This window comes from Pituophis catenifer, unplaced genomic scaffold (assembly GCF_029215685.1).
Source record: "Pituophis catenifer annectens isolate HBS135680 unplaced genomic scaffold, rPitCat1.0.hap2 SCAF_5, whole genome shotgun sequence".
Lineage (NCBI taxonomy): Eukaryota > Metazoa > Chordata > Lepidosauria > Squamata > Colubridae > Pituophis > Pituophis catenifer.
This window is the reverse complement of record NW_027256885.1, coordinates 79,577,134-79,604,406: the sequence shown is the minus strand read 5'-3', so window position 1 is coordinate 79,604,406 and position 27,273 is coordinate 79,577,134. Positions and strand designations below refer to the sequence as shown.

The 27,273-nt window shown below is 45.2% G+C and overlaps 1 protein-coding gene across 1 annotated transcript in view; it reads right to left on the bottom strand.

The window, feature by feature from the left end:
* Positions 1–27,273, bottom strand: part of SNRK (SNF related kinase) — a 258,721-nt gene that overhangs the window by 76,361 nt on the left and 155,087 nt on the right. Inside the window, exons 5-7 of the mRNA XM_070944393.1 lie at positions 10,163–10,304; positions 7,724–7,936; positions 3,610–3,744 (exon numbers count right to left, since the gene is read on the bottom strand). Of these exons, the coding sequence (XP_070800494.1) occupies positions 3,610–3,744; positions 7,724–7,936; positions 10,163–10,304 (490 nt within the window). The remainder of the gene's footprint in view (positions 1–3,609; positions 3,745–7,723; positions 7,937–10,162; positions 10,305–27,273) is intronic.

The window sequence follows — 27,273 nt, the reverse complement described above, 5'->3', positions numbered from 1 at the left end:
CTAAATCACTGAGGAGGGTCCACCCTGTCTTGTAATTTATTTATTTATTTATTTGTTTATTTATTTATTTAATAAAATTTATATGCCGCCCTATCTCCGAGGACTCAGGGCGGCTCACAACAATAAAACAACCAATTAAAAATATAAAATACATACATGTACGTATATAATTTATATTAAAACCCCCCAAATCTAAAAACCCTCTCAGTCCAGGCTGGGCGATGTGAACAACCATGTTTTTAATTCGCGGCAGAAGGTACGAAGGTCAGGAGCCAACTGGAGCCCCAGGGGGAGTTGATTCCAAAGGGTGGGCGCTCCCACAGAGAAAGCTCTATCCCTGGGGGTCGCGAGCCGACACTGTCTAGCTGACGGCACCCGGACCAGGCCCTCCCTGTGAGAACGCACCGGGTGATGGGCAGCTGTTGCAGGCAGCAGATGGTCCGCCAAATATCCTGGGCCTAAGCCATGTAGGGCTTTATAGGTCATCACCAGCACCTTGAATCTCACCCGGAGGGCAACTGGAAACCAATGCAAGTCGCGCAGGAGGGGTGTAACATGGGAGTATCGGGACTCTCCCATCACAACCCGTGCGGCCGCATTCTGTACCAGTTGAAGCCTCTGAGTGGTCCTCAAGGGCAGCCCCATGTAGAGAGCATTACAGTAGTCAACGCAGGAGGCAACTAGCGCATGAGTAACTGTGCGTAAGGCATCTCGGTCCAAATAGGGGCGCAACTGGCGGACCAGACAAATCTGGGCATATGCCCCCCTGGTTGTTATATGATCTTCTAAGCTCAACCGTGAATCCAGGAGGACACCCAAGTTGCGCGCCCTGTCTACAGGGGGCAAAATTTCACCCGCTATAACCCGCGATGGAATCTCTCCTTCGAACCGAGATGCCGGTATCCACAGCCACTCAGTCTTGGCAGGGTTGATCCGAAGCCTGTTCCTCCCCATCCAGATCTGTACCACTTCCAGGGACATCACGTCGAGAGCATCACTAGGCTGGTTCGGGGTGGATATAAAAAACTGGGTATCATCAGCGTACTGATGATACCCCACCCCAAAACCACGGATGATCTCCCCCAGCAGTTTCATATAAATGTTGAACAGAAGGGGTGAGAGAACCGGCCCCTGAGGCACCCCACAAGTGAGGGGCCTCATGGTCGATCTCTGCCCTCCTGCCAACACAGCTTGTGTCCGACCCGAGAGGTAAGAGGAGAACTACTGTAAAACGGTGCCTCCCACTCCCAACCCCTCGAGGCGCCGCAGCAGGATACCATGGTCGATGGTATCGAAAGCCGCAGAAAGATCTAATAGGACCAGAACAGAGGAATGACCTCTGTCCCGAGCCCTCCAGAGATCATCCACCAGTGCGACCAATGCTGTCTCCGTGCTGTATCCAGGCCTGAAACCCGATTGGTACGGATCAAGGTACTCAGCTTCATCCAGGGCCACCGGGAGCTGACGTGCCACCATAGTCTCAACAACCTTCGCAAGGAAGCGAAGGTTGGAGACCGGACGAAAGTTGCTCAAAACAGCTGGATCCAGGGCAGGCTTCTTGAGGAGGGGCCTCACCACTGCCTCCTTCAAGGCGGCAGGAAAGCTTCCCTCCTCTAAAGAAGCAGCTATCACCGCCTGGATCCAGCCACGTGTCACCTCCCGAGCTGAATAAACCAGCCAGGAGGGGCACGGGTCCTGTACACATGTGGCTGCACTCAACTTCCCCATGATCCTGTCCACTTCTTCTGGGGTAACAGGATCGAACTCTTCCCAAAGCACAAGACCCGCCGCTTCCTCACCGTCTGACCCTGTCCAGTCAGAGTCCAAGCCGTCCCGAATCTGAGCGATCTTGTCCAGCAGATACTGGCCAAACTCCTCAGCTCGCCCTCGCATCGGGTCTTCCCCCGCCCTCTGATGCCCCGAAACAGGGCAGCCGGGTGATTCTCTGCAGACGCAATGACATTGGAGAAATAGCAATGTTTCACCGTCACCAATTCCACCAAATAGGCCCATGTAAATGATCTTAATTGTGACCGGTCAGATTTGGAACGACTGGCCCTCCAACTGCTCTCTAGGCCTCTCCTACATCGCTTCATCCCCGGAGCTCCTCGGTAAACCAAGGGGCCAACCGGGATCTGCAACGAGTTAGAGGCCGCAAAGGCACGACCCGGTCTAGAGCCCCGGCAGCGGCCTCATCCCAGGCATCCACCAGGGTCGTGACCAGGGTGTGGGAGACAGATAGAGGCATCATCCCAAGCTCCGTCTGGAACCTCTCTGGGTCCATCAGGCGCCTGGGGCGGAACCAGATGGTCGGTTTGTTAAAACCTGAGCCAACCTCGCCTTTATGGCCAGCACCCCCCCACCCCAGAACACTTTATGATTGAGGGTGAACAGCATTTTGAGATTAAACAGATTCTTGATTCATGGGTACATAGAGGGAGGGTTCAATACCTGGTGGCATGGAAGGATTTCCTGGGTTCTCAGAGTGAGTGGGGTTGATAAATCTCATGTCAGAGCTCCTACTTTGCTCAAACGCTTCCATACCCAATATCCTGACAAACCGAAATGATTGTGCTTTTCTCTTTCAGATCTCCTTCTTCTGGGGGGACAACATGTCAGGTCCCTGTCGGAACACTACCATTCTGGAAGGGAGGGGGGAGGCATCAGGCACAGTTTACATGCTTTTGCTTTTGCTGTAACTGCTTGGGAGCTTTAGGGAGGGGAGGTTTACACCAATTCCATCGACTCCTCTCGACCGGTTCGTGCTGGGTGTTCAAGGCCGCATTGCCCTGAGGATGGCATCTTCCCACCACACCACCTCGGCAAAGTCAAAACACCTTTGCAGCAGATGATTGGTTAAATATGGACATGGGGTATTGGGGTGGGGTTGAAGGGGACAATTAGTTATATGCTTCGTGTCTGGATTTCAGACTCTGCCTGATTTTCTGCAATCACTATCTCTCAGTAAAAGTTTCTTTTTGAAATGTACCTGGTTTCAAGAGTTTTGCTTTCTTGGCAGAGGAGTTGAGGCAGATCCTTACACCCCCATTACTATTGTGATGTGCTTCCTACACACCATATTTAACTGACCAGCAAAACGTTTATCTATTTCCTCTGTTTGGTTGGTTGGCCTATAGTATACACCTATGGCAATGTCATTTTTCCCCTTTTTATAGTGACCCAAATGCATTCAAGGCAGTTTTCATCATCATTGTGCTCTATTTCTGTAGAGATGTAGTTATTTCTTATATATAATGCAACTCCACCTACTCTTTTATTTGGCCTGTTTCTTTTAAATAATTTAAATGCTCCTAGCTGTATATTCCATTCATGGGTTTCATCCTACCAAGTTTCTGTCATGGCAAAAATATCATATCTGCCTCATTTACTTGAATTTCTCATTCACCCTGTTTATTCCTCATACTCATACTCATACTCTGTGCATTGGTGTAAATGTAAAACAATGTAAATGTTTTAAAATGTACATTTTAAATAACAGGTCTGTGAGCCCTCTTAAAGAATTTAGATACAAAGATTAAAGGTGGGATAAAAAATAAATGATGTAAATAAATAAATAAATTGTACAATTTGTAGAATCTTAATTCTTACCTAAATTGCACTTTCATATTGCTTGGGCTTGCTGATCTGGTTTGTATTTCTTTCTCTTGTTTCTCTCTTAAAATCCGCTCTGCTAGTAAAAAGTAGGTAGCAGTGATGTGATTGTATTTGTTAGTTTCCAGAGCCCTGAAGAAATGAAACATATATTAATCGTTTCCACAAACTGGACATATCACCAACAAAACATATCGTGTTCCTTAACAGAAAAGTGGAAGAGTACCCCAGTACAGAAATTTGTACACTAGACATCTTGACAAATGGCCACTGGATTACTAAAGACTGGTGAATTATTACAGTAAATTCAATAAACACAAAATGCAGTTAGTCCTCGACTTATGACCGGTTGCTTAGCATCCATTCAAAGTTATGATGGACCTCCCTAGGGTAGATAGATATGACCATATCAAAGTATAAAACAAAAATAAAATACAGAATCTAATTTCAGGGTAAAATAGGTAAAAGAAAATATAGTAATAAAATACATACAGTTGATATAAAAAGTCTACACACCACTGTTAAAATGCCAGGTTTTTGAGATGTAAAAAAAAAATTAGACCAAGAAAAATCACTTCAGAATTTTTTTCCACCTTTAATATAACATATAAGATGTAGAATTCAACTGAAAAACAAACTGAAATCTTTTGGGGGGGGAATAAAAATCTTACAATAACGTGGTTGCATAAGTGTGCACACCTTCTTATAAGTAGGGAAGTGGCTGTGTTCAGAATTAACCAATCACATTCAAACTGATGTCAAATAGTCAGTACACACCTGCCATCAATTAAAGTGACTCTGATCAAACCCTTATAAAATTCAACAGTTCTAGTAGGATTTTTCTGACATTTACTCAGTTGCCTTTTAGAGCAAAAGCCATGGTCTGCAAAGAGCTTACAAAGCATCAAAGGGATCTCATTGTTGGATGGTATCATTCAGGAAAAGGGAACAAAAACAATTTCCAAGGCATTGGACACACCATGGAACAGCGAAGACAGTCATCAACAAGTGGAGAAAATGTGGCACAACAGTGACATTATCAAGAACTGGACGTTCCTCCAAAATTGATGCAAAAATAAGAAAAAAACTGACCAGAGATGTTGCCAAGAGGCCCAGAGCAACTTTAAAGGAGCTGCAGGAATTTCTGGCAAGTACTGGTTGTGTACTACATGTGGCAACAGTCTCCTGTATTCTTCTAGGCTGTGTGGTAGGGTGGCAAGACAGAAGCCTTTTCTTACAAAGAAAAATATTCAGGCCCAGCTACATTTTGCAGAAACCTACATCAAGACTGATAAAAGCATGTGGAAAAATGTGCTATGGTCTGATGAGATCAAGGTTAAATTTTTTGGCCCTAATTCCAAAATCTATCTTTGGCACAAAAACAACACTGCATCACCAAAAGTACACCATACCCACGGTGATTCATGGCGGTGGCAGCATTATGCTTTGGGACTGTTTTTCTTCAGCTGGAACTAGGGCTTTAGTCAAAGTGGAGGGAATTTGGAGCAGTTTGGAGTATACCCAAGGCATACCTCCAAATCAACAAAAGAATGGCTTTTCCAGAAGAAGATCAAAGTTTTGGAATGGCCCAGCCAGAGCCCGAACCTGAATCCAACTGAAAATCTGTGGGGTGACCTGAAGAGGGCTGTGCACAGGAGATACCTTGGCAATCTGACAGATTTGGAGCACTTTTGCAAGGAAGAGTGGGCAAAGATTCCCAAGGCAAGATGTGACATGCTGATAGGCTCCTACCCCAAAAGACTGAAATCTGTCTTAAAATCAAAAGGTGCTTCAACAAAGTATTAATTTAAGGGTGTACACACGTATGCAACCATGTTATTGTACTTTTTTTTAAATTCCCCCCCCTAAAATATTTCAATTTGTTTTTCAATTGAATTCTACATCTTATATGTTACATTAAAGGTGGAAAAATTCTGAAGTGATTTATCTTGGTCTGATTTTTTTTGCATCTCAAAAACCTGGCATTTTAACAGAGGTGTGTAGAGTTTTTGTATCCACTGTATCTGGTAAATACAAGGAATCAACATTCAGATAAACACATCACCTTTACAATATACCCCAATCTGTTCGATGTAACGGGTTCTTAGCTCAACTGCCTTAACTTAGCAGTTTTACTCACAGTGCATAGATTAGAACCCAGGAGGAAATTGGACAATCTGTGATTCAGATCCAAGTGGGCTGTTCTTTCAAGTAGGGATGTTAAGTATATAAGCCTAAGAGGGGCATATAATTGACAATCAAACAAAACATAAGCAATGTCTTCGATGGCTGGAGCACTGCATATATACATGTCCTCTCATGATATGGCAGGTGGTGGAAGCACCCATATTTGGTCATGGAATCCAACAGCTCGAATCTGGCTCTAGAATAGGCCCTTTTTGTGATATTGTGTCAATCTCATTGACAGGTATTTTTCAAATTGTAAAGTAGCTTTGTTCTTAGCCAACCAACTTGAAGATCTATTTTTTGCTAGTAACTCCATGTCAGTTTGAGCACTGATGTCTAGGAATCTGTTTTAAAATTTCCCTTGCTTGGGAGGCAGTTGAGAGTAAATACTGAGTGGAAAACCCATACTGTGAAATAACTTTGGTAAGTCTGCTTACCCAGGAATTGGGCTGAGCCATACTTATCTGTTCTGCTAATCGTATTTTGGGTAGCCAAAATATTGAGTATTGAATGGATCCTGTGCCAGTATGTGAAAACTTTATTAATTGCCTATGTATGGAGTGAATATATGTTTCTGCTCTGACTGCAGGGGCTCCTCCCCAGGGTTATTTATGACCCAATTCTGATGGCTGCCTGTCCTCACATTTATGGCCATTTGCAGCGTCTGTGGTCATTTGATTGCATTTTGCGATGGTTTTACTGAAAACCAGCATTTACTTCCAGTTTTTGGCAAAATTGGCCCATAGCAAACCATTGGTTCATTTAATGACCACAGAGTTTGCTTAACGACTGCTGCAAATAGGTTGTAAAATTGGGTCAGTCATGTGGGTGACCCAATTTATGATCATCACGAATTACAACCATAATGGGCAGGCTCCAATACAAGTTGTAAGTCAAGGACTTGTATATGAAAGAAAAATCTAACAGCTGAAATTTTTTTTGGTCACAATAACTTACTAAATGTGAGTCATCAGTATTTGCAACTGCCAGATACAGTATAACTATACTATTGTTTCACCATGGAGCTATAGAAGAATTTCTGATATATCTGGCCATACTGCTGTCACAAATCTAGTTGTAACTAGGATTACTGAGAACTGGTCTACTTCTAATGACTCCCTAGGATGGTCTATAAATTGCTAAAGCATTCTAATTCTTCAGATAAATATTTAAGCCACATGAGCAGCAAATCACTGACGACTGATACCTGATAGAATATTTTTATTCCTAGATATCAAATACAGTACAACAATTCAAACAATCTACTGCTCAGTGTCTTAGTACAGACTCACGACACTTGGTAAAATCTTGGTAAAGTCACTGCCACATAGATCCCAGAAGCAATTAAAAAAATACATAGAACTGAACAGAAGAGATTGTAAAACTGGTTATTATATAGTTAAGCAAAAATTATTGACAACTGGTTGGAAATATATTAAAAAGCATAACTATATAATAACCAATTCTAGATGTCCTACTATGGAATTGCTTTTAATGATCAAATAATCAAAATAAAAAATTATAAAGAAATAAAATAATATATTGCTTTATTTGTTATAAACAACTCTTCAGTTTAAAGTAGAAAAGTGCCAAATAAACGCCTGACATGAAGAAATTTCTCTGAAAAATATTAAGGACATACAGACAAGAATTTTAGGTACATATCCTGATTATGATACTATAAATGTTATTATGCTTTTGCATGTGCTTTTCCAATTACATCTTCTGGACTACAATATTTATAATTACCACATACAGTAACATGGCTGTTGACCATGACAGCTGTTAATTCTGGGCCTGAAATCTAAATACCTACAAAGGGCACCAGATTGAAGAAGGTTCTATACAGACAAATCATACTCTTATTAACAGAATAAGAACAGTTAACAAAATGAATGATAAAACTGTATAAAATGTTACTTACTCCACAATAGTGTCTCGATCTGCAATGTCTCCAAGAACCATGCGCTGTATGATGCTACTGTGTTCCTCCTCTGAAAGATTTTTATATGAAACCAAAGGAATATTGTATTTTGTTGCAGGTGATGGATCAACTCCTCGTAGCCAAGTGTGATTTTCAATTTCTTCTAAAGATGCCCTTCGTTTTGGGTCTCTTTGCAACATTTGTGTAATTAAACTTGCAAGAAAAATATTAGCACATATTAGCATCATTATATAAGGGTATATTCTACAAAGTTGCTTTGCTCCTATTATACAAATGGTTTTCACCCAACATGTAACTGACTCTATTTCATTTGTAGAATTCTGGCTATTCAGCATCATCTTACTGAGATACTAGAACACCACTTTTTATGAGATACTTTCCAGGTGCATCAACGTGTAAATAAATTCATTTGAGATAAAGGATGTAAGTCACAGCAGATGGTAGCACCTATCTAACCTTAGCTTTTATTTTGACAGGTAAAAAGGATCAGACTTGGTAAGGGTTTAACAGATTAACAGAGTTGGAAGGGACCTTATAGGTCATCTAGTCCAACCCACCGCCCAAGCAGACCCTACACCATTTTTGACGGATGGCAGTCCAGTCTCTTCTTGAAAGCTTCCAGTGATGAAGCTCCCACAACTTCTGGAGGCAAGCTGTTCCATTGGTTGATTGTTCTCACTGTCAGAAAATTTATCCTTATTTCTAAATTGAACCTCTCCTTGATCAGTTTCCATCCATTATTCCTTGTCTGGCCTTCGGATGCCTTGGAAAATAGCGTGACACCTTCCTCTCTGTGGCAGCCCCTCAAATATTGGAACACTGCTATCATGTCTCCCCTGGTCCTTCTCTTCACTAGACTAGCCATGCCCAGTTCCTGTAACCGTTCTTCATATGTTTTAGTCTACAGTCCTCTAATCATCTTGGTTGCTCTTCTCTGCACTTTTTCTAGAGTCTCAACATCTTTTTTATAGTGTGGTGACCAAAACTGGATGCAGTATTCTAGGTGTGGTCTTACTAAGGCTTGATAGAGTGGTATTAGTACCTCACTTGATCTTGATTGTATCCCTCTGTTAATGCAATTTAGGATTGCATTGGCTTTTTTGGCTGCTGCTGCACACTGCTGGCTCATATTTAATATTCAACAGAAGACCGCCAAAAAACCCATTGCTGTAAACTAAACTAGAAAGCATGTAAGCATTTTTTGTTTAATACTGTTTTGCTTTGTCCTTTAATACCTTCTAGAAAGCTTTATACAAGTATAAAAGTAGCATGAAAACTGAAGATCACAGCATAAAGTGAGGATTTATATAAATGGAAAATCTACAACAGGGGTGTCAAACTTGTGTTGGCACGGCCGTGTCACATGACGTATTGGGATTTTCCCTTTGCTAAACCAGGCATGGGCATGGCCAGCATGTGACACATCTGGCCCGTGGGCTGTGAGTTTGACAGCCCTGATCTACAACATACAGGTAGGTTCTGATCAGATTTATATTTATAACATACACGCAAGCTGCACTGATTGCTGGTTTACTTCCAGGTCCAATTCAAGGTGTTGGCTATCACCTTTAAAGCCCTTCATGACATGGGACCAGGTTATCTGAGGAACCATCTCACCCCAATGGTATTGGCCCACCCCACTCAATCCAGCAGAAGGGGCACGCTGTGGGCCACATCAGTCAAAGATTTTCGGCTGGCCCCAGGGTCTAGAAGAAAAGTCTTTTCTGCCATGGCCTCCACTCTCTGGAATATCTTGCCACCTAAGGTGAGGTCTGCATCCACCCTTTTGGCCTTTCAGAAGGGCATTAAAACCTGGCTCTGCCAATTGTCTTGGGGTCCTGTTGGGGGCGCTCCATGTTGAAGGTGGCTGGTGGACTAACAGGGAAGATGACCCCACCGTACCAATCTTGCCTTTTGTTTCTTACCTTTGTACCTAATATTTGTAATATTTTATATTTATGATTTTAATTGTAAACCACATTTTACTGATAAGATCTTGATCTGCAATGTCTCCTAGAACCAGAATAATAGTGCTTGCAAACAAAGGGAAAATAAATAAAACCAGTAAAGAATTTGTGCATATTAAATAGGCAAAATGATGTTTAAAAAACAAATGTGAATATTTTGAAGAATGAGGATAAATCATTTCATTCTTTAACATGTATTTTATTTATATCCTACCTCTCCTCCAAGGAATTCAACATAGTATACGCAATTCTCCCATTTTATCCTCACAGAAATTCTGAGGAGATAGATTAGGTTGAAAGAGAGGGGTTTTTGTGTGTGTTTTTCATTGTGGTGAAATGAAAATATTAACTGGGTTTCCTCAGTCTTCACCACTATACCTTACTGCCTATTTATTAAATTGCTGGCATAATGCTTTTAATTTCAAGTCATTCTATAGAATAATTTACTTACTCTTTACATTCTTTGGATACCCGAGATGGTACTGTGTATTTACAATCCATTATCATGGTCAAAGTTTCACTATCATTTGCTTCTTGAAAAGGTGGTTGTCCACATACCAACATGTAAAGAATAACTCCCAGGCTCCATATATCTGGGTAAAAATAATGAATTTTAAACTTCAAGACAGTAAATATTTACAATAACAATTGTTTTTATTTATTTATTTATTTATTTTAATTAGATTTATATGCCGCCCTATCTCCATAGGACTCAGGGCGGCTCACAACAATTAAGATATACAATCTCAATCCAAGTAAGAAACATGTTAAAATACATATTAAACGCATATTAAAATACATTAAAGATTAAAACCCCATCAGTCCAGGCTTCAAATTAATTTGAACCGACATTTTAATTAGTCAGAATTTACAAGATCACAAATAACCAGTTAATGGCTGGAATGATTTTTTACTGTATGTACTTCCTTGAAAGTGCTGTTTTAATTTTTATGTTTTGCACTCTTCGTTGTTATAGAATTTTCAACATAAGCCACCTTGAGTCTTTCTGATTTGGTGACCCTATCAGTGAAACAAATAATAAAGCAACTGCTCTGACTGCCAAGCAGCTATCAAGCCAAGTTCAAGTTTTGCTTATGATGTCCAAGGCTCTAAACAGCAAGGAACAAGGAAGCCTGATGGACTACAGGTAGTCCTCATTTAGAAACTGCAGTGGGTTCCAGCAACATGGTCCCTAAGTGAACTATGTGACAGACAGACAGACAGACAGACAGACAGACAGACAGACAGACAGACAGAGAGAGAGAGAGAGAGAGAGAGAGAGAGAGAGGCTACCAAGATTGCTGGTAGCTGCTGCTTCATTTTGATAAACTTCTATTGTGCAGCAATGCCAGCATTACTCTCAAGCCAGTGTGCATTGTCAGGTGCAGAAATTTGGACATAAGTTTATGTATTGGTAAGAAAATGATTTTTACTACTGTTTACTACTGTTGATAACTGTCATATTTGTGAACAGTTGCTTAACAAGGCAGTTGCTAAATGAGAACTACAGGTAGTCCTCAACTTGCGACCATAATGGAGCCTGCCCATTACAGTCATAAGTTGTGATAGTCATAAAGCAAGTCATCACATGACTAATCTTTTACAATTTTTGCAGTGGTGGTTAAGCAAATCACCATGGTCAATTGAATCCACAGTCATTAAGCAAACCCATTGTTCGCTATGGGGTGTTTTTGCCAAAACCCAGAAGTAAATGCTGGTTTTCAGCAAAAACATCATAAATCACGGTCATGTGACCATGGGATGCTGCAAAGTCGTAAATGCATGCCAGTTGCCAAAAGCCTGATATGCAGTCATGTAACTGCAGGGGGAACCAAGACATAAGCACCTTTTTTGGGGGGGAGGTCCATTTTAACTTCGGACAGTTGCTAAGTGAACGGTTGAAAGTTGAGGATTACCTGTACCTGTACTTTCACTATGTTATTTAGTCAAGCACTGATGATTGGGACCATTTTAGTGCGTATGCCTAGAACTAGAGACCCTGAAGTTGTTTGTGTGTGGGCTTTTTCCTGGGGGCCCTACAGTCAGGAATATTCTTTTCTGAAATTTTGTAGGTGCCTACTGTTACATTTCACAGTGCTGAAGGACTCTCTCAAGCCTTTTGGTATCAATGCTGAATAAATGCTTCTTGTATATTTTTTAAATTGGGTATTCTATATTTTGTAGGCCATTCTAAAGTGCATTTGAATAGAACTAATATTCCACAACTTTTGTAAATGCCTTTCTGTCGAAAAACACAACTTGACAGAATCTACTTCCTTTTTAAAAAAAAAAAAAATCTTTATTTACATTTCAGTTAATCTACTTCCTTAATACATAAGTCTGTGTCAGATGGATTAGTCTAACAGGCAGGTCCGTATATAGGTAAGAGACACTGTTCTGTCCTCACTACAAGCTAGTCTGTGTGCAGCTCAACATGCAGCTAAACCCACCTATCCTTCAATAAAACAGACCGTGTGCATAGATCTGAATCTTTTATTGAAAGAACAGGATATGGTGAAATTGGGGAAAATAGGGATACATACAATGAGAACCAAATACAAGATAGACAGTATTAAGTTACTGCTGAACCTAACAATTAATAAATAAAAGCAATTTAAATCTCACCAACGATGTTGTGTGTGTGGGACGTGGGTTTGTCCTTGGATGACCATGTGCCACAGATTAAGATGGATGCTTCTGCCTTCTCCAAATGCTAAAGGAAATGGAGTCTGGCTTCCCAGCGTGCACTTGGTTTGAGAGTGCGGGCTGATGGGTAAATGGGTGGGTTCAGCTTCAAACAATATACTTGGCATTTTGTCTCTCCAGCCACTAGATGGGGCTAGAGGGCAACAACAGTATATAAAGATTGTATGTTAGGGCATGACACTCCCTGCCTTGTATCAACCGATACCACTATTTGAGTTCTGAGGTAGTAGCATTAGGTGAGCTGTCATTGCTTTATTGCTGATATGGTCGCTGATGAGGTGGTGCCACTGCAGTTTCTGATGAGGCTTCTGGGAACTTGACAGTGATCTAAGTCTGGAATATAACAGACCATTTTTTTCGGAGTATAAGACGCACCTACCTTTTTTGGTGAGGAAAACAAGAAAAAGAAATCTCCCTCTGCGTCCCAGCAATTTTGCCTCGTTGCAGCAAACAGCAAATAGCCTGCTTTACTTTTATTTTCGTTTTCAGCATAGCTTGATTAGCACAAGAAAAAAAAATCTGCTTCCAGCAATTGACCTCCTTGCAACAAGCAGCAGAGGCCCGCGCAAAACAACTGAGAGTCGGGAGGCCGATCCAATCAACTTGTGCTAATTAGGCTGTGCTGAAGCTGAAACGAGCTGTTTCTTCTTGCTGCTTGCTGCAAGGAGGTAAACTACTGGGAGGCAGAGGCCAAAGGGTGGGGGCCAGTGGGTGGGCGGGGCTACATTCGGTGTATAAGACACACCTAAATTTTCACCCCCTTTTAGGGGGGAAAAAGGTGCGTCTTATACTCCGAAAAATATGGTACCATTGCTAGCTTCTCCCTTAGAATTGCTGAGGTCATCTGATATACAGTATATCCAGCATCATTCTGTTGACCAGATACCATGGGAGACATTGCAGAAGGCTGGTTCAATTGGTTTTTGAAGCTAGCTGTTGTTTGTGGTGTGTCTGTAGACTGCTGTGCCATTGGTGTTGTCCACAGGTTCTGAGGTATGAATGGCATAGGTTAGTGATGGTGAACCTTTTCGGCACTGAGTGCCGAAAAGGGAGCGCACACTCATCTGGGCTGCAACCCAGAAGAGGATTTGCCCAGGGCGCATGCGTGTCCCTGAAAATGAACTAGCTGGCCAGCTAGTCTTCTGGGTTTCTGGCGCGCATGCACGTGTGATGATCAGCTGGCCAGCACACATGCTCATGCAGGAAAACGGAAGACCATTTCTTCCAGTTTCTGGCACTGCCGCACGCACAAAGGTCAGCTGATCATTGCACGTGCATGTGCGTCAGAAACCCAGAAGAGGAACAGGCGATGCTGCACATGCCAGGCGACATGGCTCCATGTGCCACTTCGGGCATGCATGCCATAGGTTCACCATCACGGGCATAGGTAGACTCTCGAGGCTGTGGCAAAGAGCATGCTACAGGTTGTTCTTTATTGTTAGGTGGGCGTTGCCTCTGTGGTCTGAAGGGAAGAGGGGTGACCTGGTTGTCACTATCTTCTTTGATTAATCCCTGCTCTGTCTTTCCTAAAGGGAGTTTGTCCTCAGTAGATGTTGTCACCTGATTGTCATCTTCCATCTTTTGGAAGACTGTGCGCCTTAAATGACCTTGGTCACTATCACAGGCGAGGTTGTCACTAAAGGAGCCTATGAAGGGACAAGGCAAATGGGTAATGTGCTGTGATTCCTTTAAGAAGAATTGGTTGTGGCTCGGCTGAAAAATAGAAGGATGTCTATTCTCTAATGTACTTGTCAGTATGCTGCTAACAGAGGTTGGTTTGTGCATGCTTCCTAAACAGACATCTCCTATAATGACCCACCCTAGGTCTAGTTTCTGAGCATAGGGAGCATTGTGGGGACCATTGATTTGAGCTCTTGCCTTGTGGACTCATAAAATATCTCTCCCTAGGAGCAAGACTATCTGAGCCTGAGGATCAAGCTCTGGTATCAGATGCGCTATGCAGTTCAAATGTGGGTGAATCGCTGCATCTGGCGTAGGGATTTCAGATCTATGGTCAGGGATCTGGTTGCATTCGATAAGAGTTGTTAAAGTCAGACATGTTTTCCCATCTACTGACTCGACTTGGTAACCGGATGCTCTTCTCCCCGCCGTCTCCACAATTCCTGCTCAAGTTTTTAAGGAATATGGAGTACTGGGGCCTTTAATGCCAAAGCATCAAAGAAGGCTGAGGTGGCTAAAGACCTGTTACTTTGGTCATCTAGAATAGCATAAAGCTTAATGGCTTTGTCCCTTTGGCCTGCTGGGTAGACTCTGACTAGGCAGATTTTGGAGCAGGACTTGCCATCTGCAATCTCTTTGCAGACTTCCGTGCATTTTTGTTAGAGTTTGCAGCAATCTAACCAGCACACAAGTAAATAATTCAGCAGGATTCATTTATAGAAGAAACTTGTTTATATACAATAATATAAAACATTATGCATGTATACAATACCCATGCAGCTCTTGCAACATGGTAGCAAGTACAAGAAGCAGAAGCCAGAACCAGAAATAACAGAAGCACAGAATCACCAGAAGCTATATAATCACAGAATCTATAATCCAAGGACAAACCAATATACAGACCAGTTAAGGTAAGCCACGCCCAGGCTCTGAGCCATCTCCCATGGCTCACAACAGATCCTGTTTCTTAGTCACCAAACAGTTCCCATTGGCTGACTTGTTGTTATGGCTATCCCAGCTCATAATTTCTTATACACTGAAAGCTTTGTATTGATTTGTTGTGGTTGTAGCAGTGTGTTCTTCCTCCCTGCCATGCTCACCGCCACTGTAAGTGTGTTGTAAAGTCCATGGTGCTGACCCTGGGTGTAAAGCTGTGTTGTGGCCTGTGCTGCCACATTCCATGCATTTTACACTGACCTCACAGTCGTTGGCAAAGTGGGGGACTGATGAGCAGCACTTGTAGCAGATGTTGTTCACTTTCAGGAAAGCTTTGCAATCTTCTATGGACTTCTCCCTGAAGGCTCTGCATTTTAGGAAAGGATGTGGCTTCTGGTGTAGAGGACACTGCTTACCAGGATCTCTGATCTCTGTTTCTATGTGACAGGAGCTGGCAGACCTGTGAAGGGAATCTGGAGGAATCACATTAGTTTTGTGGACTGCTAATGGAGGCTTGTGAGGATTATGTTCTGAAGGAGCAGCACATGACACTGTGAAGTCAAAGCTAGGATAATTTCTTGTTTTAGCTTATTGGCACACAAAGTCCACAAAAACAGAGAAGGGGGGAAATGGAACATTGGATTCTCTTTTGTATTTGGAGCCATGTGAGATCCACTGCTCTTGTAAATTATAGGGTAACTTTTGTACAATAGGGTCGACATCTCTGGCTGTGTCAAGGAATGCAAGTCCTTGCAAGTCCCCGATGAAACCAGGAATTAATTTTGGTCATGAAGGCCGGATCTAAGCGTAAAACAACTCTATCCGCATGAAAGATACACAAATCTTCCCTCACAGAAAGGGCCGCAAGCTCTGAAATGCATCTGGCCGATGTAATGGCCACGAGGAAAAGAGTCTTATAAGTTAAGAAACTGAGGTGAACCTGTCTAAGCGGTTCAAAGGGTGTAGAAGACAAGGCCTGTAACACCTTCTGGAGATCCCAGGTGGGATAACGGTGTACTACCGCTGGTCTCAAGTTAGTAGCCCCCCTGAGAAAAATCCTTACATCAGGATGTTGAGCGACTGAGATTCTCCTCCCACACGATAACACTGAAGCTAAAGCAGCCACTTGCTTCCGAAGGGTTGCTGGTGCTAACCCTTTCTCCAACTCTGCTTGCAGAAACTCCAGAAGCTGCTGCACTGTTGCCTTGGTTGCCTGAATCCTCCGCCCCGAGCACCATAAACTGAATGTTCACCAGATGGAGTTATAAATGTGTGCCATTGACGGGCGCCTGGCAGCCTGCATAATCTCTATCACGCTTGCAGTGAAATTTCGCCCTGCAAGCAATCACCGCTCAACCTCCACATGGTTAAGTGAAGCCATTGCGGATCCAGGTGACAAATGGGCCCCTGAGAGAGACAGATCCTGTCGGGCGGGATCCTCCAGGGCGGTGCGACCGATAGGCTCACCAGATCCACAAACCACGGTCGCCGTGGCCAATGAGGCACCACCAGGATGAGCTCTGCCCTGAAGTGTAGAATCCAACTGACAACCTTCGGAAGCAGTGCCAGAGGAGGGAAGGCATATAACAGGCCCTTGGGCCAAGGGCAATGGAGAGCGTCTACCCCTTCCGCCCCCTGACCCGGGAATCAAGCGAAAAACTGGGGTAGCTGGGCATTCATCTGTGAGGCGAATAGGTCGATGGTCGGCTGGCAGAAGCGTTCCACAATCTCCTGGAATAATGCCGGGTCCAGACGCCACTCTGACTGATCTAAGGCTTCCCTGCTTAGCCAATCCGCCCAAGTGTTGTCCTGTCCTGCCAAATGCTCCACTTTGATGGACCTCAAATTGTGCTCCGCCCAACGACATAGCCTCCCTGCCTCCTTCATGAGAGTCTGGGATCGTGTACCCCCCGTCTGTTTACATGGGCCTTTACTGTGATGTTGTCAGTCATAAGGAGCACATGGCGGTTCAAGAGATAGGGCCTGGAGTGCCTGAGTGCCAAGCGTGCCGCTCTCAGCTCTAGCCAACTGATGCACTTCCGTGCCTCTGCCCGTGACCAAACACCCTGCGCCATCTGGTGCTGGCAATGAGCCCCCCCATCCTACTAAACTGGCGTCTGTGGTCACTGTGACCCTCTCCTGTACTAAGAAGTAACATCCCTGTGACATCCGTCCGGACATCCACCTGCTCAGGGATGCTCTGACCAACCCCGGGATCCTGACCTTGGTCCGCGATGTTGCCCTTCCCGACTTCTGAAATGGTAACATGAACCATTGCAGAGGTCTGGCGTGAAACCTCGCCCAAGGCACAATCTCTATGCACAAAATCATCTTGCCTAACAGGGAGGAGAGCTGTGCTAAAGTCACTCTGGGTGCCATCACCCATTTGATTAAACTCCTGATGTCTTCCAACCTGTCCGGAGACAGGAACACCTGGCACTGAATGGTGTCTATAACCGCCCCCAGGTGAATGAGGCGGTTTGTTGGGAGAAAATGGCTCTTCTCTACATTTATAGAGAAACCGTGAGCCTGCAGACATTGGACTGTGGTATTCAGATCTGACTCCACCTGAGCTAGAGATGTTGACTGTACCAAAATGTCTTCCAGGTAAGCCTGGATACGAATCGGCTTGGACATGAGTCCCTCCCCCAATGCCGCCAGGATCTTTGTGAAGACCCTGGGAGCAGAGGCTAGGCCAAACGGAAGAGCTCGGTATTGGAGATGTCTGCTGTCGTAATAAAACCTCAGATACCGTCTGTAATCCCGATGAATCGGGATGTGCAGCTACGCTTCCGTGAGGTCGATGGAGGTCAAGAAGTCCCCCCTCTGAACATTTGCCAAAATTGACCGGAGAGAGTGCATCTTGAACCTCTGATACCTCAATAACTTTTTTAGGCCCTTCAGGTTTAGAATTGGTCATAGTCCCCCCGAGGCTTTTTGTATGACAAACAGCATTGAGTAATAACCGGTCCCCTGGTCTGATAAAGGGACGGGTTCCATTGCCGCTATGTCTATCAGATGCTGGATGGCTGTTTCCATAAACCTCCTCTTTGTTATGTCTCTTGACTTTGGGCAATGAACAAAAACCCTTGGGGGAACTGCAAGAAATTCTAGAGCTAGACCTGAAGTGATGGTCTCCCTTACCCATGCATCTGTGGTGGATTTCTCCCACTGGACTGCAAAAAGGCCTAGCTGGCCACCAATGGGAGCTTTGAGCCTCCAGTCAACGGGATCTGCAAAAGGAACGCGAGTTCCCTCCACGAAAGGAACGTTTGGACTGACCTGCTGTGCTCCTATCTGATTGTCCCATCCCCGACTGATGGAACTGCCCCGATTGACTGCCCTGGCCCTGGTAAAACTGTCTTTGACCTCTACAGAAACCTGCTCCCCCATAGGAACGAAAATAAGACCTTGGATCCTGCAAAGCAGGTCGGGTGTCTGCTTTTCGTGATAAGGCTGGAAGAATCTTTTTCCTGTCCTTTGGTTCAGATAAAAGGGGATCTAAGGCTGACCCAAATAACTTGGACCCCTGAAAAGGAACAGAGGCCAAGCGCCATCTACGCTTGTAATCCACCTGCCAATTCTTTAACCATAAGAGCCTCCTAGCCGTCACCGTAGATGCGATGGCTCGCGCTCCAAATTTTGCTGAATGTAGTGTGACATCAGCTGTATACTCTGCTGCTGCCACTATCTTATTGAAATCCTGATGAGCCCTGAGGTCTGAAACCGGTACCCTGTCTTGCATCTGCTTAAGCCACAACAGTGATGCCCTGGTGAAGAAAGACGCTGCCGTGGCTTTGATCCCCCAGGCCACCACCTGGTGAGCCCTCTTAAGAGCCTGTTCTAACTTACGGTCATCAGGTTTCAGCACCTCTTCTGGCTCAGCTAAGGTAGCTGAGGAAGAAGACAATGCTAGCACCGGTTCATCCACATCCGGAATATTCAGGAGCTCTGTGAGAAAGGGTGTGGCGTTATAAAATCTCCTCTCATAAGAGGAGGAGCTGGCATAGATTAGCAGGGTAGCAGGGTAGTTTTTAAGGGGATCCGGGAGGGGGGGAGGGGGTTGTAGAGATGGACCTGGGGGGGTCCATATAGCCACTGTACGGGGGGGGGGGGTTGGATGGGCGCAGCAGAGGGGATGAAGATGGTAGTCGGAACGGAGAGCCGGGGGCTTACAGGAAGGGCAGTGAAATTGAAACAATAAGTGGGAGGGGCAGATATGACAGGCGCAGGGGGCCATATCATGTCCCGGGGTACGCATGCACTGTATTTGAGCGATTGCGCACTCCGGCCCCCAATGCACAACTCGGGCCTTAGGTTGCACAGAGTCTCAGGCCCGGGGCCCTCGGCTGATGATGTGTAATGCCAGGTCGGTAGTTAATAAAGCCCCCGTCATTTGTGATCTTATTTTGGAGGGGGGTGCGGACCTGGCAGGAATTACAGAGACCTGGTTGGGCCAGGAGGGGGGGATCCCCCTCGTAGAAATGTGTCCACCAGGTTTCCGTGCATTTCATCAGCCGAGGGCTCAAGGAAGGGGCGGGGGAGTGGCAGTGATTATTAGGGAAAGTCTTTGTCCGAGGGAGACCACTGTTCCTCAGATAGCCGGGTGTGAGTCCCTGTTTGTGAAGTGGGGTCGTGGGGTGCAGATGGGTTTGCTGACTGCGTACCTGGCTCCCTGCCACGTGGCGACGACCCTGCCCTAGCTACTCGACTTTATTGCCAGGGTGGCGGTTGACACCCCGACTTATTGTCATGGGGGATTTCAACCTACCATCTGCCGGCAAGACGTCAGAGGTGGCTAGGGAGTTCATGGCTTCCATGGCAGCCATGGACCTGACCCAGTTAGTTCAAGGCCCCACTCACACGGGGGGACACACCCTGGACTTGGTTTTCGTCTCTGGTCAGTGGTTGAATGATCTTGGTAGAGGGGACCTAGACATTAAACCCTTGTCATGGACAGATAATTCACTCCTTCACTTGGACTTTCCAATCGCTTCCCCCCACCGCAGGGAGACAGAACCGACTAGATGGTTCCGTCCCAGGCGCCTGATGGATCCCGAAAGGTTCCTGACGGAGCTTGGGCCATTTCCTGAGACCCTGGCACACGACTCGACTGAAGACCTGGTGGCCGCCTGGGATAGTGCGGCCGCCGGGGCCTTGGACCGCGTCGTGCCTTTGCGGCCTCTGACCCGATGCCGATCTCAAGTAGCACCTTGGTTCTCCGAGGAGCTGAGAGAGATGAAGCGTCGGAAAAGACGCCTAGAGAGCATTTGGAGGACTAGTCAATCCGATTCTGACTGAACACTGGTGAGGGAGTATATCAAGACCTACTTAGTGGCAATAAAAGTGGCAAAATCTAACTATTTTTCCACTCTTATCGCATCTCCAGAGAATCGCCCAGCCACTCTGTTTAGGGTGACCCACTCCCGTCTTCAGGGGGAAGTGCGGGAAGATCCCTTGCAGGGTCGAGCTGAGGATTTTGTACAATTTCTGCATGATAAAGTCGCTCAGATTCGGGAAGGCCTGGACACTGACTGGGTGAGTCCAGGGGAGGAGACCGGGACAGGTCTTGAGAATGTTATCTGGGAGGAGTTTGATCCTGTGACTCCCGAGGATGTGGACAGGATTCTGGGCAGGATTAGTGCTGCCACATGTTTATTGGACCCGTGTCCCTCCTGGTTGGTACTGGCCTCCCAGGAGGTTACATGAGGCTGGCTCCAGGGGATTATAAATGCTTCTTTGAGTGAGGGTGCCTTTCCCGCTGCCTTGAAAGAGGCAGTGGTGAGGCCCCTCCTCAAGAAGCCATCCCTGGACCCGGCTATTTTAGCTAATTATCGTCCGGTCTCCAACCTTCGCTTTGTGGCGAAGGTTGTTGAGAGTGTGGTGGCACGACAACTTCCCCGGTACCTGGATGAAGCTACTTATTTGAACCCGTACCAGTCGGGCTTCAGGCAGGGGTACAGCACGGAAACGGCATTGGTCGCATTGGTGGATGATCTCTGGAGGGCTCGGGACAGGGGTTGCTCCTCTGTCCTGGTCCTATTAGATCTCTCAGCGGCTTTTGATACCATCGGCCATGGTATCATGCTGCAGCGGTTGAGGGGGTTGGGAATAGGAGGCACCGTTCTACGGTGGTTCTCCTCCTTCCTCTCCGACCGCTCGCAGTTTGTGTTGACAGGGGGGCAGAGGTCGACCTCGAGACGCCTCGATTGGGGAGTGCCGCAAGGGTCGGTCCTCTCACCCCTTCTGTTCAACATTTATGTGAAGCCGCTGGGTGAGATCATCCGTGGTTTTGGGGTGAGAGTTCATCAGTACGCTGATGACACTCAGCTGTACATCTCCACCCCAGACCACCCCAACGATGCCCTTGATGTGATGTCCCGCTGCCTGGAGGCCGTGCGGGTGTGGATGGGGAGAAATAGGCTCAGACTCAACCCTTCCAAGACCGAGTGGCTGTGGCTTCCGGCGCCCCGATATAGTCAGCTGGCGCCATCGCTGACTATTGGGGGTGAATCTTCGCCCTCCACAGAGAGGGCTCGCAATCTGGGCATCCTCCTGGATGCACGGCTGTCTTTAGAAGAGCATATGATGGCCGTGGCCAGGGGGGCTTTTTATCAGGTTCGCCTGATTCGCCAGTTGTGACCCTTTCTGGATCGGGACGCCTTGTGCACGGTCACTCATGCCCTTGTCACCTCCCGGCTGGACTACTGTAATGCTCTCTACATGGGGCTCCCCTTGAAGAGCACTCGGAGGCTCCAACTGGTCCAGAATGCGACCGCGTGGGTAGTTATGGGCGCGACCCGTTATGCCCATGTAACACCTCTCCTGCGCGAGCTGCACTGGCTCCCAGTGGTCTTCCGGGTGCGATTCAAGGTGTTGGTTACCACCTTTAAAGCGCTCCATGGCTTAGGGCCTGGGTACCTCCGAGACCGACTTCTGCCACCAGTAGCCTCCCACCGGCCAGTTCGCTCCCACAGAGAGGGGCTCCTCAGGGTGCCATCGGCCAAGTTATGTCGGCTGGCGACACCCAGGGGGAGGGCCTTCTGTGGGTGCTCCTGCCCTTGGAACGAACTGCCCCCGGAAATACGTAAGATTTCTGATCTCCGTGTATTTCGCTGCGCTCTTAAAACCCTACTGTTCCGCCAGGCTGGGCTATCTTTGTGAATGATTTTAAATTGGGTGTTTTAATTAGGTTTTAATTCTGAGCCAAATTATTTATTACTTTTAATTGGTTTTTGAATCGATGTATATATATTATGTTTTAATTGGCTGTACACCGCCCCGAGTCCTTCGGGAGGAGGGCGGTATAGAAATTAAATAAATAAATAAATAAATTCCTGGCGAATCCCACTGTTTCTTAATCATGTCTAGAAACAATTGGGGAGCTGGTATAATATCTGTTTCTGTAACCTGTTCCGAAAACAGTAAATCTGCCGGATCCTGGTCTGATCTAACCCCAGTCTCTTCCGAAGTACCCTGCTTCGTGGTGACCTTAGCCTTCAGGAGCAAAAGCCTTAAAAAGATGTGGTTGAGATGTTAGATTTTTAATTGTCTATGGGTTTTAGTTGGGATTTTAAATTTAGGCCAAAGTTGTGTAATTCTTTTAACAAATTTTAAATTTTGTATTGAGATGTTTTTATTTTGGCTGAGTCCAGCAGGAGAAGGGCAGTATACAGATTTAATAAAATAAATAAATAAATAAACAAACCCTTGAATACAGGCTGGTCCGGTAGCAGACCCTCTTCCTCAGATAATTCCTGATCCCACTGCTCAGTAGCCCCTGCTAATGAGCCCTCTGACTCTGAAGAGGAAACTGAGACCTCAGATTCCAATTCAGGCTGTGACCTGGCTGGTCTCTATTCAGCAGAACTCTGGGACTGAACCACCTCCACATTCTTCCACTGTGATCTTTTGGACCTTGCCTGACCAGCTGCAAAGCCCCTCTGCACTGCCTCAGCAATCCATTGCTGAACAATCGCAGGCATCTCAGCTTCCTGTCCAGCGGCTTGTACCCCTGGTTGAGGTGCCACCGAAGGTGAAGGAGATACACTATGCCTCTGTTCCCCTTCCTGCTCTCTTTCCAAAGGTGGAGGAGACAATTCTCTAGACTCTAACAAACTGGTAGAAGGCCCTGGTTCCGCTAAGTCCAAACCAGAATCTTGAGTAGGCTGTGGATTATCTAAATGTCTACGCTTAGCCGCTGCCTTTTGACTCTTTTCCACTTGTTGTTCTAAGGCATTATGTAAATGCTTCTCTGCCCTTTCCTCTGCTCTGGATGGGCAAATGAGAGCCATAGCCCTGGCCTTGATCTTTGCTGCTGCAGTCTTACTGCCAGACTTAGACCCCTGGCCACTACTATTGCTGCGGGTAGATCTTCTGGGAGACTCTTCCCTGCTCTCCATAGTGTGTCAAGAAAAAATACCTTAAATCTCTATTCCACCAGTATTACAAGGAATAATCCCCAACTGAAGAATAGATGATACAGCCTCACTTGATCAGATGAAAAACAATCCTTTGAGGCAAAAAACGTAGATCAGAACAGGATCTGAACTGAGCAAACAGTCTATTCATCCATTTCAAAAGAGGGGAAAAAAGGCCTGGGCAGTCTACGCACAGCTGCACTATGCCCCCCCCCCTCCCCGGTCAGCAAACTGTGACCGGGCCTCCTCTTCACCTCATGGGAATAGGACCCAGGTCCGGGCTCCTTTGTATGTCTCTGAGGGCTTAAGCTGCACTAGAGGGCTGAGAAACCGAACCCTATGGCAGCTGCTGCTCTGTGCCTTTAAAAGCAGGGGAAACAAAATGGCCGCCGCATCCGGTGGCCTCCTCAGCACTATTTTGGCGCCAAAATGCTCAAGGTCCTCCAATTGGTGATTCCACCCCCCTCCTTACAACTTACAGCCTCGGAGGGTAGGTGGTAAGGGCACAAAGCAGTAATGACTGAATCCCAAAGTCCACTGCCTGGTCGGAGCCCCCACATGGCTTGGCGCTCCACAAAATGGCGGCCGTTTCTTCTAGCCGCCAAACAGCTGAGGTCCCCCAACCTAACGCCCTGCAAGGAGAAGCGGAAAAATTCCAGGTTAAGGCTGGGCACGGATGCAGCACGGGGTCCTCAGCTGAGGAACCCCCTTCCGAAGAACGATCCTCCTTCAGTGCGCACGCCCGATGGCAGCCGTCACCAAACCACAGTGCCACTCCTTCTCTGTCCGTCTAAACTCAAACACACAACAAAGAAATAAAGGGGAAGAAATAGAGAACTCCAAATCCGTCCAAACGAGCTCCGGACCGAGTTGAATCTGGGAGTGTGTGCAAAGGAGTGCGTCTCTTTAAGATTGAACTCAGTCGATAGATCCAGAAGACAGAGTGATACCCCATGCCTGGAGTCTCAAGTTCCTAGCTGGAAAAACAACTGAGCTTTCTCTAAGTCAATTTGCCTATGTCCTCTACCATTTGTCACAAGGTTTGTTTTGCTTGGTCAGTCCAACTTGAGTGTTGAGGCTAGTGAAAAGCCTAGTTTGGCAAGGTTGGACTCAATGGCCTTAATCCATGAAGAGGAGAATTTGTCTTGGAGGATTAATGGAGCAAGGCCTTGGGGGAAAAAAATTAAGCTTTAGCCAAAGATTTAAAGAAGCTATATAGATTCTTGCTTCGACTTTTATCAATCCTGTCTCCAGATGCAGAAGTGCATTTGAAACACGACGAGGCATCTGGAGAATTGTTCTAATAAATTTGGATTGAACTCTTTCCAGGGATGTGAAACACGAAGCTGAGGGTCCAAGCAAGGTCTCGTAAAGAAGCTGTGATAGAGACTTGGCCTGAAAAAGCTTAATTGCGTCAGGAACATACACTGTGTGCACAATTATTAGGCAAGTTGTATTTTGGAGGATTAATTTTATTATTGAACAACTACAGAGGTCTTGGTCAATCCAAAATGTTAATAAATCTCAAACCTGAATATTTAAGAAAGTAAAAGTCACTTTTGTTGCCACCAGTTTAGACATTAATGGCTGTGTGTTGTGTTATTTTGAGGGGACAGCACATTTACACTGTTATACAAGCTGTACACTCACTACTTTACATTGTAGCCAAGTGTCATTTCTTCAGTGTAGTCACATGAAAAGATATACTTAAATATTTATAAAATGTGAGGGGGTGTACTCATTTCTGTGATATACTGTATATAAAAGTGGCAAATGATCACTTTCTAAGTATGGTAGATATTTCTATATACTGTAGAAAATCCATAGAAGTTAGGATAAAATCAGTGGTGCTAGTTTTGGTCCCTGCCATGAAAGTAAACTAGCCAGGATAGTCACTAGTCCATGAGCCATTGGCCATTGGATATGAAAAAATTATGTCTATTCACCATCTTGGCAAGACAGGGTACAGTGTAATTTGCTCTATTATCTTTAGAGAGTTGTGAGAGGGAGGTGCTGGTTAATATGGGAACCTCCGATGGTGGGTAGTGATGGTATTTCATGAATAGTGTATAATCATCTGGTCCCAATCTAGCGTTGAAATCTCCCCCTAGTAGGACCCTGGCATTTGGGTGTTCCATGAGGAGTTTGCTAACATAGTGTTCTAGTTCCATCCATACAGCTGTGGTTTCAGCTTTTCTTAGCGATGGAGGGAGATAAACATTATTAAAAGCAGGACCAAATTCAACTTGAGAAGGGCCATAGCCATATGTTTTAAAGGGGGAATTAAGTGTGGGCTCTGCTCTCAAATCGGTAGAAATAAACATTCCCAACCCTCCTTTCAGTCTCCCTGGACCTCTCCCTGGCCTTCCTTCTAGTTTATAAGAGTGATATCCATTAAGCAGGAAATCATCAGTCCAAGTCTCTTGCACCAAAATGATATCCTTACCTATCAAAGGATCAGAATAATTGAGGCATCTAAATTGTTACCACCCAGCTACATTCCACAACAGAATGTTTAGAGTATTTTTCTTGCACTGATCTTTGTAATGTCAGATCGTGTTCTCAGTAGGGGCGATTGTTGGAAGATAAAGAGCCTTGGTGGTGCAGCAGGCTAAAGTGCTGTTAAGTAACACCAGCTGCCTGCAATTACTGCAAGTTCAAATCTCATCAGGCTCAAGGTTGACTCAGCCTTCCATCCTTTCGAGGTAGGTAAAATGAGGACCCGGATTGTGGGGGCAATAAGCTGACTTCGTATAAAAAAGAACACCGCTTGGGGGGGGGGGCGCGAAAGCCCTACTAAGCAGGTATATACAAAAGTATGAAGGCTATTGCTTAACGCATTGTAAGCCGCCCTGAGTCTCCGGAGAAGGGCGGCATATAAATTGAACCAATAAATAAATAAATAAATAAATAAATAAATAAATAAATAAATAAATAAATAAATAAATAATTATGAAGGGTGGTGTTGCCGCCAAAAGCTAGATACTGTTTGTTATTAGATGTAGTTAACCAAGAGTTAGGCATATTTTGGAAGGCTATGGGGTCATCAACAACAACAACAAAGGTAGCCCCAGCATTTGTGTGGGGCTCTGAGGCATGCCTCTGTCTCTGGACACTAGCTGATTGCTGGATCAGAGGGTCTTCACCTTTGGTGATTATCTCAGCAGAATCCCCATCTAGAACCCATGTAGATTTATGGCCATTTTGGGGGGTAAGCAGTTGAGGATCCATCTTGTGAGAAGATAATTAAGGGCATTTCTGACTCAAATGAAGGTGGAAGGTGGATGATATCCTTAGAGCATACACACTGAAAGAGCACTGTACGATGGGACAATTTGTCTTTTTGCTGTTTATTAGGAACTGGGTTAGTCAGTACAGTTACCCCACTGTCAGCCTGTGTATCAGTACTTTTTTTTTTTTTTTTACACTATAGAAGTAATAGTAGATTGTTGGGTAGATATATTATCACAAGTCTGAGTATTTGGTGAAGTCATATTAGTTAGAGGCTTTGCTGTAGATTGAGTTGTCAGTACCTCTTTTAGATCATCCAGTCTCTGTATGATGTTAGCTTGCTCAGGTTCTGGTAATGTACCAAATAAGTCAATCAACATTTCTTCTGGCACTTCCTCAGCAGATTCTGTAGCTGTGGGTAACAGTTTGTTGATCATTCCTCTGCTTTCATAAGGTCGGTTCAGCTGTGACAGCTTCAAGTTTATCAGTATGAGAGCTATTGTGGCTTGGATTTAAAGCAATAGTTCCCTCTTGGAGAGACTAATCCAAGAGTGGGCACATTTTCTCTGAGCAGAAGACACGTACTGGG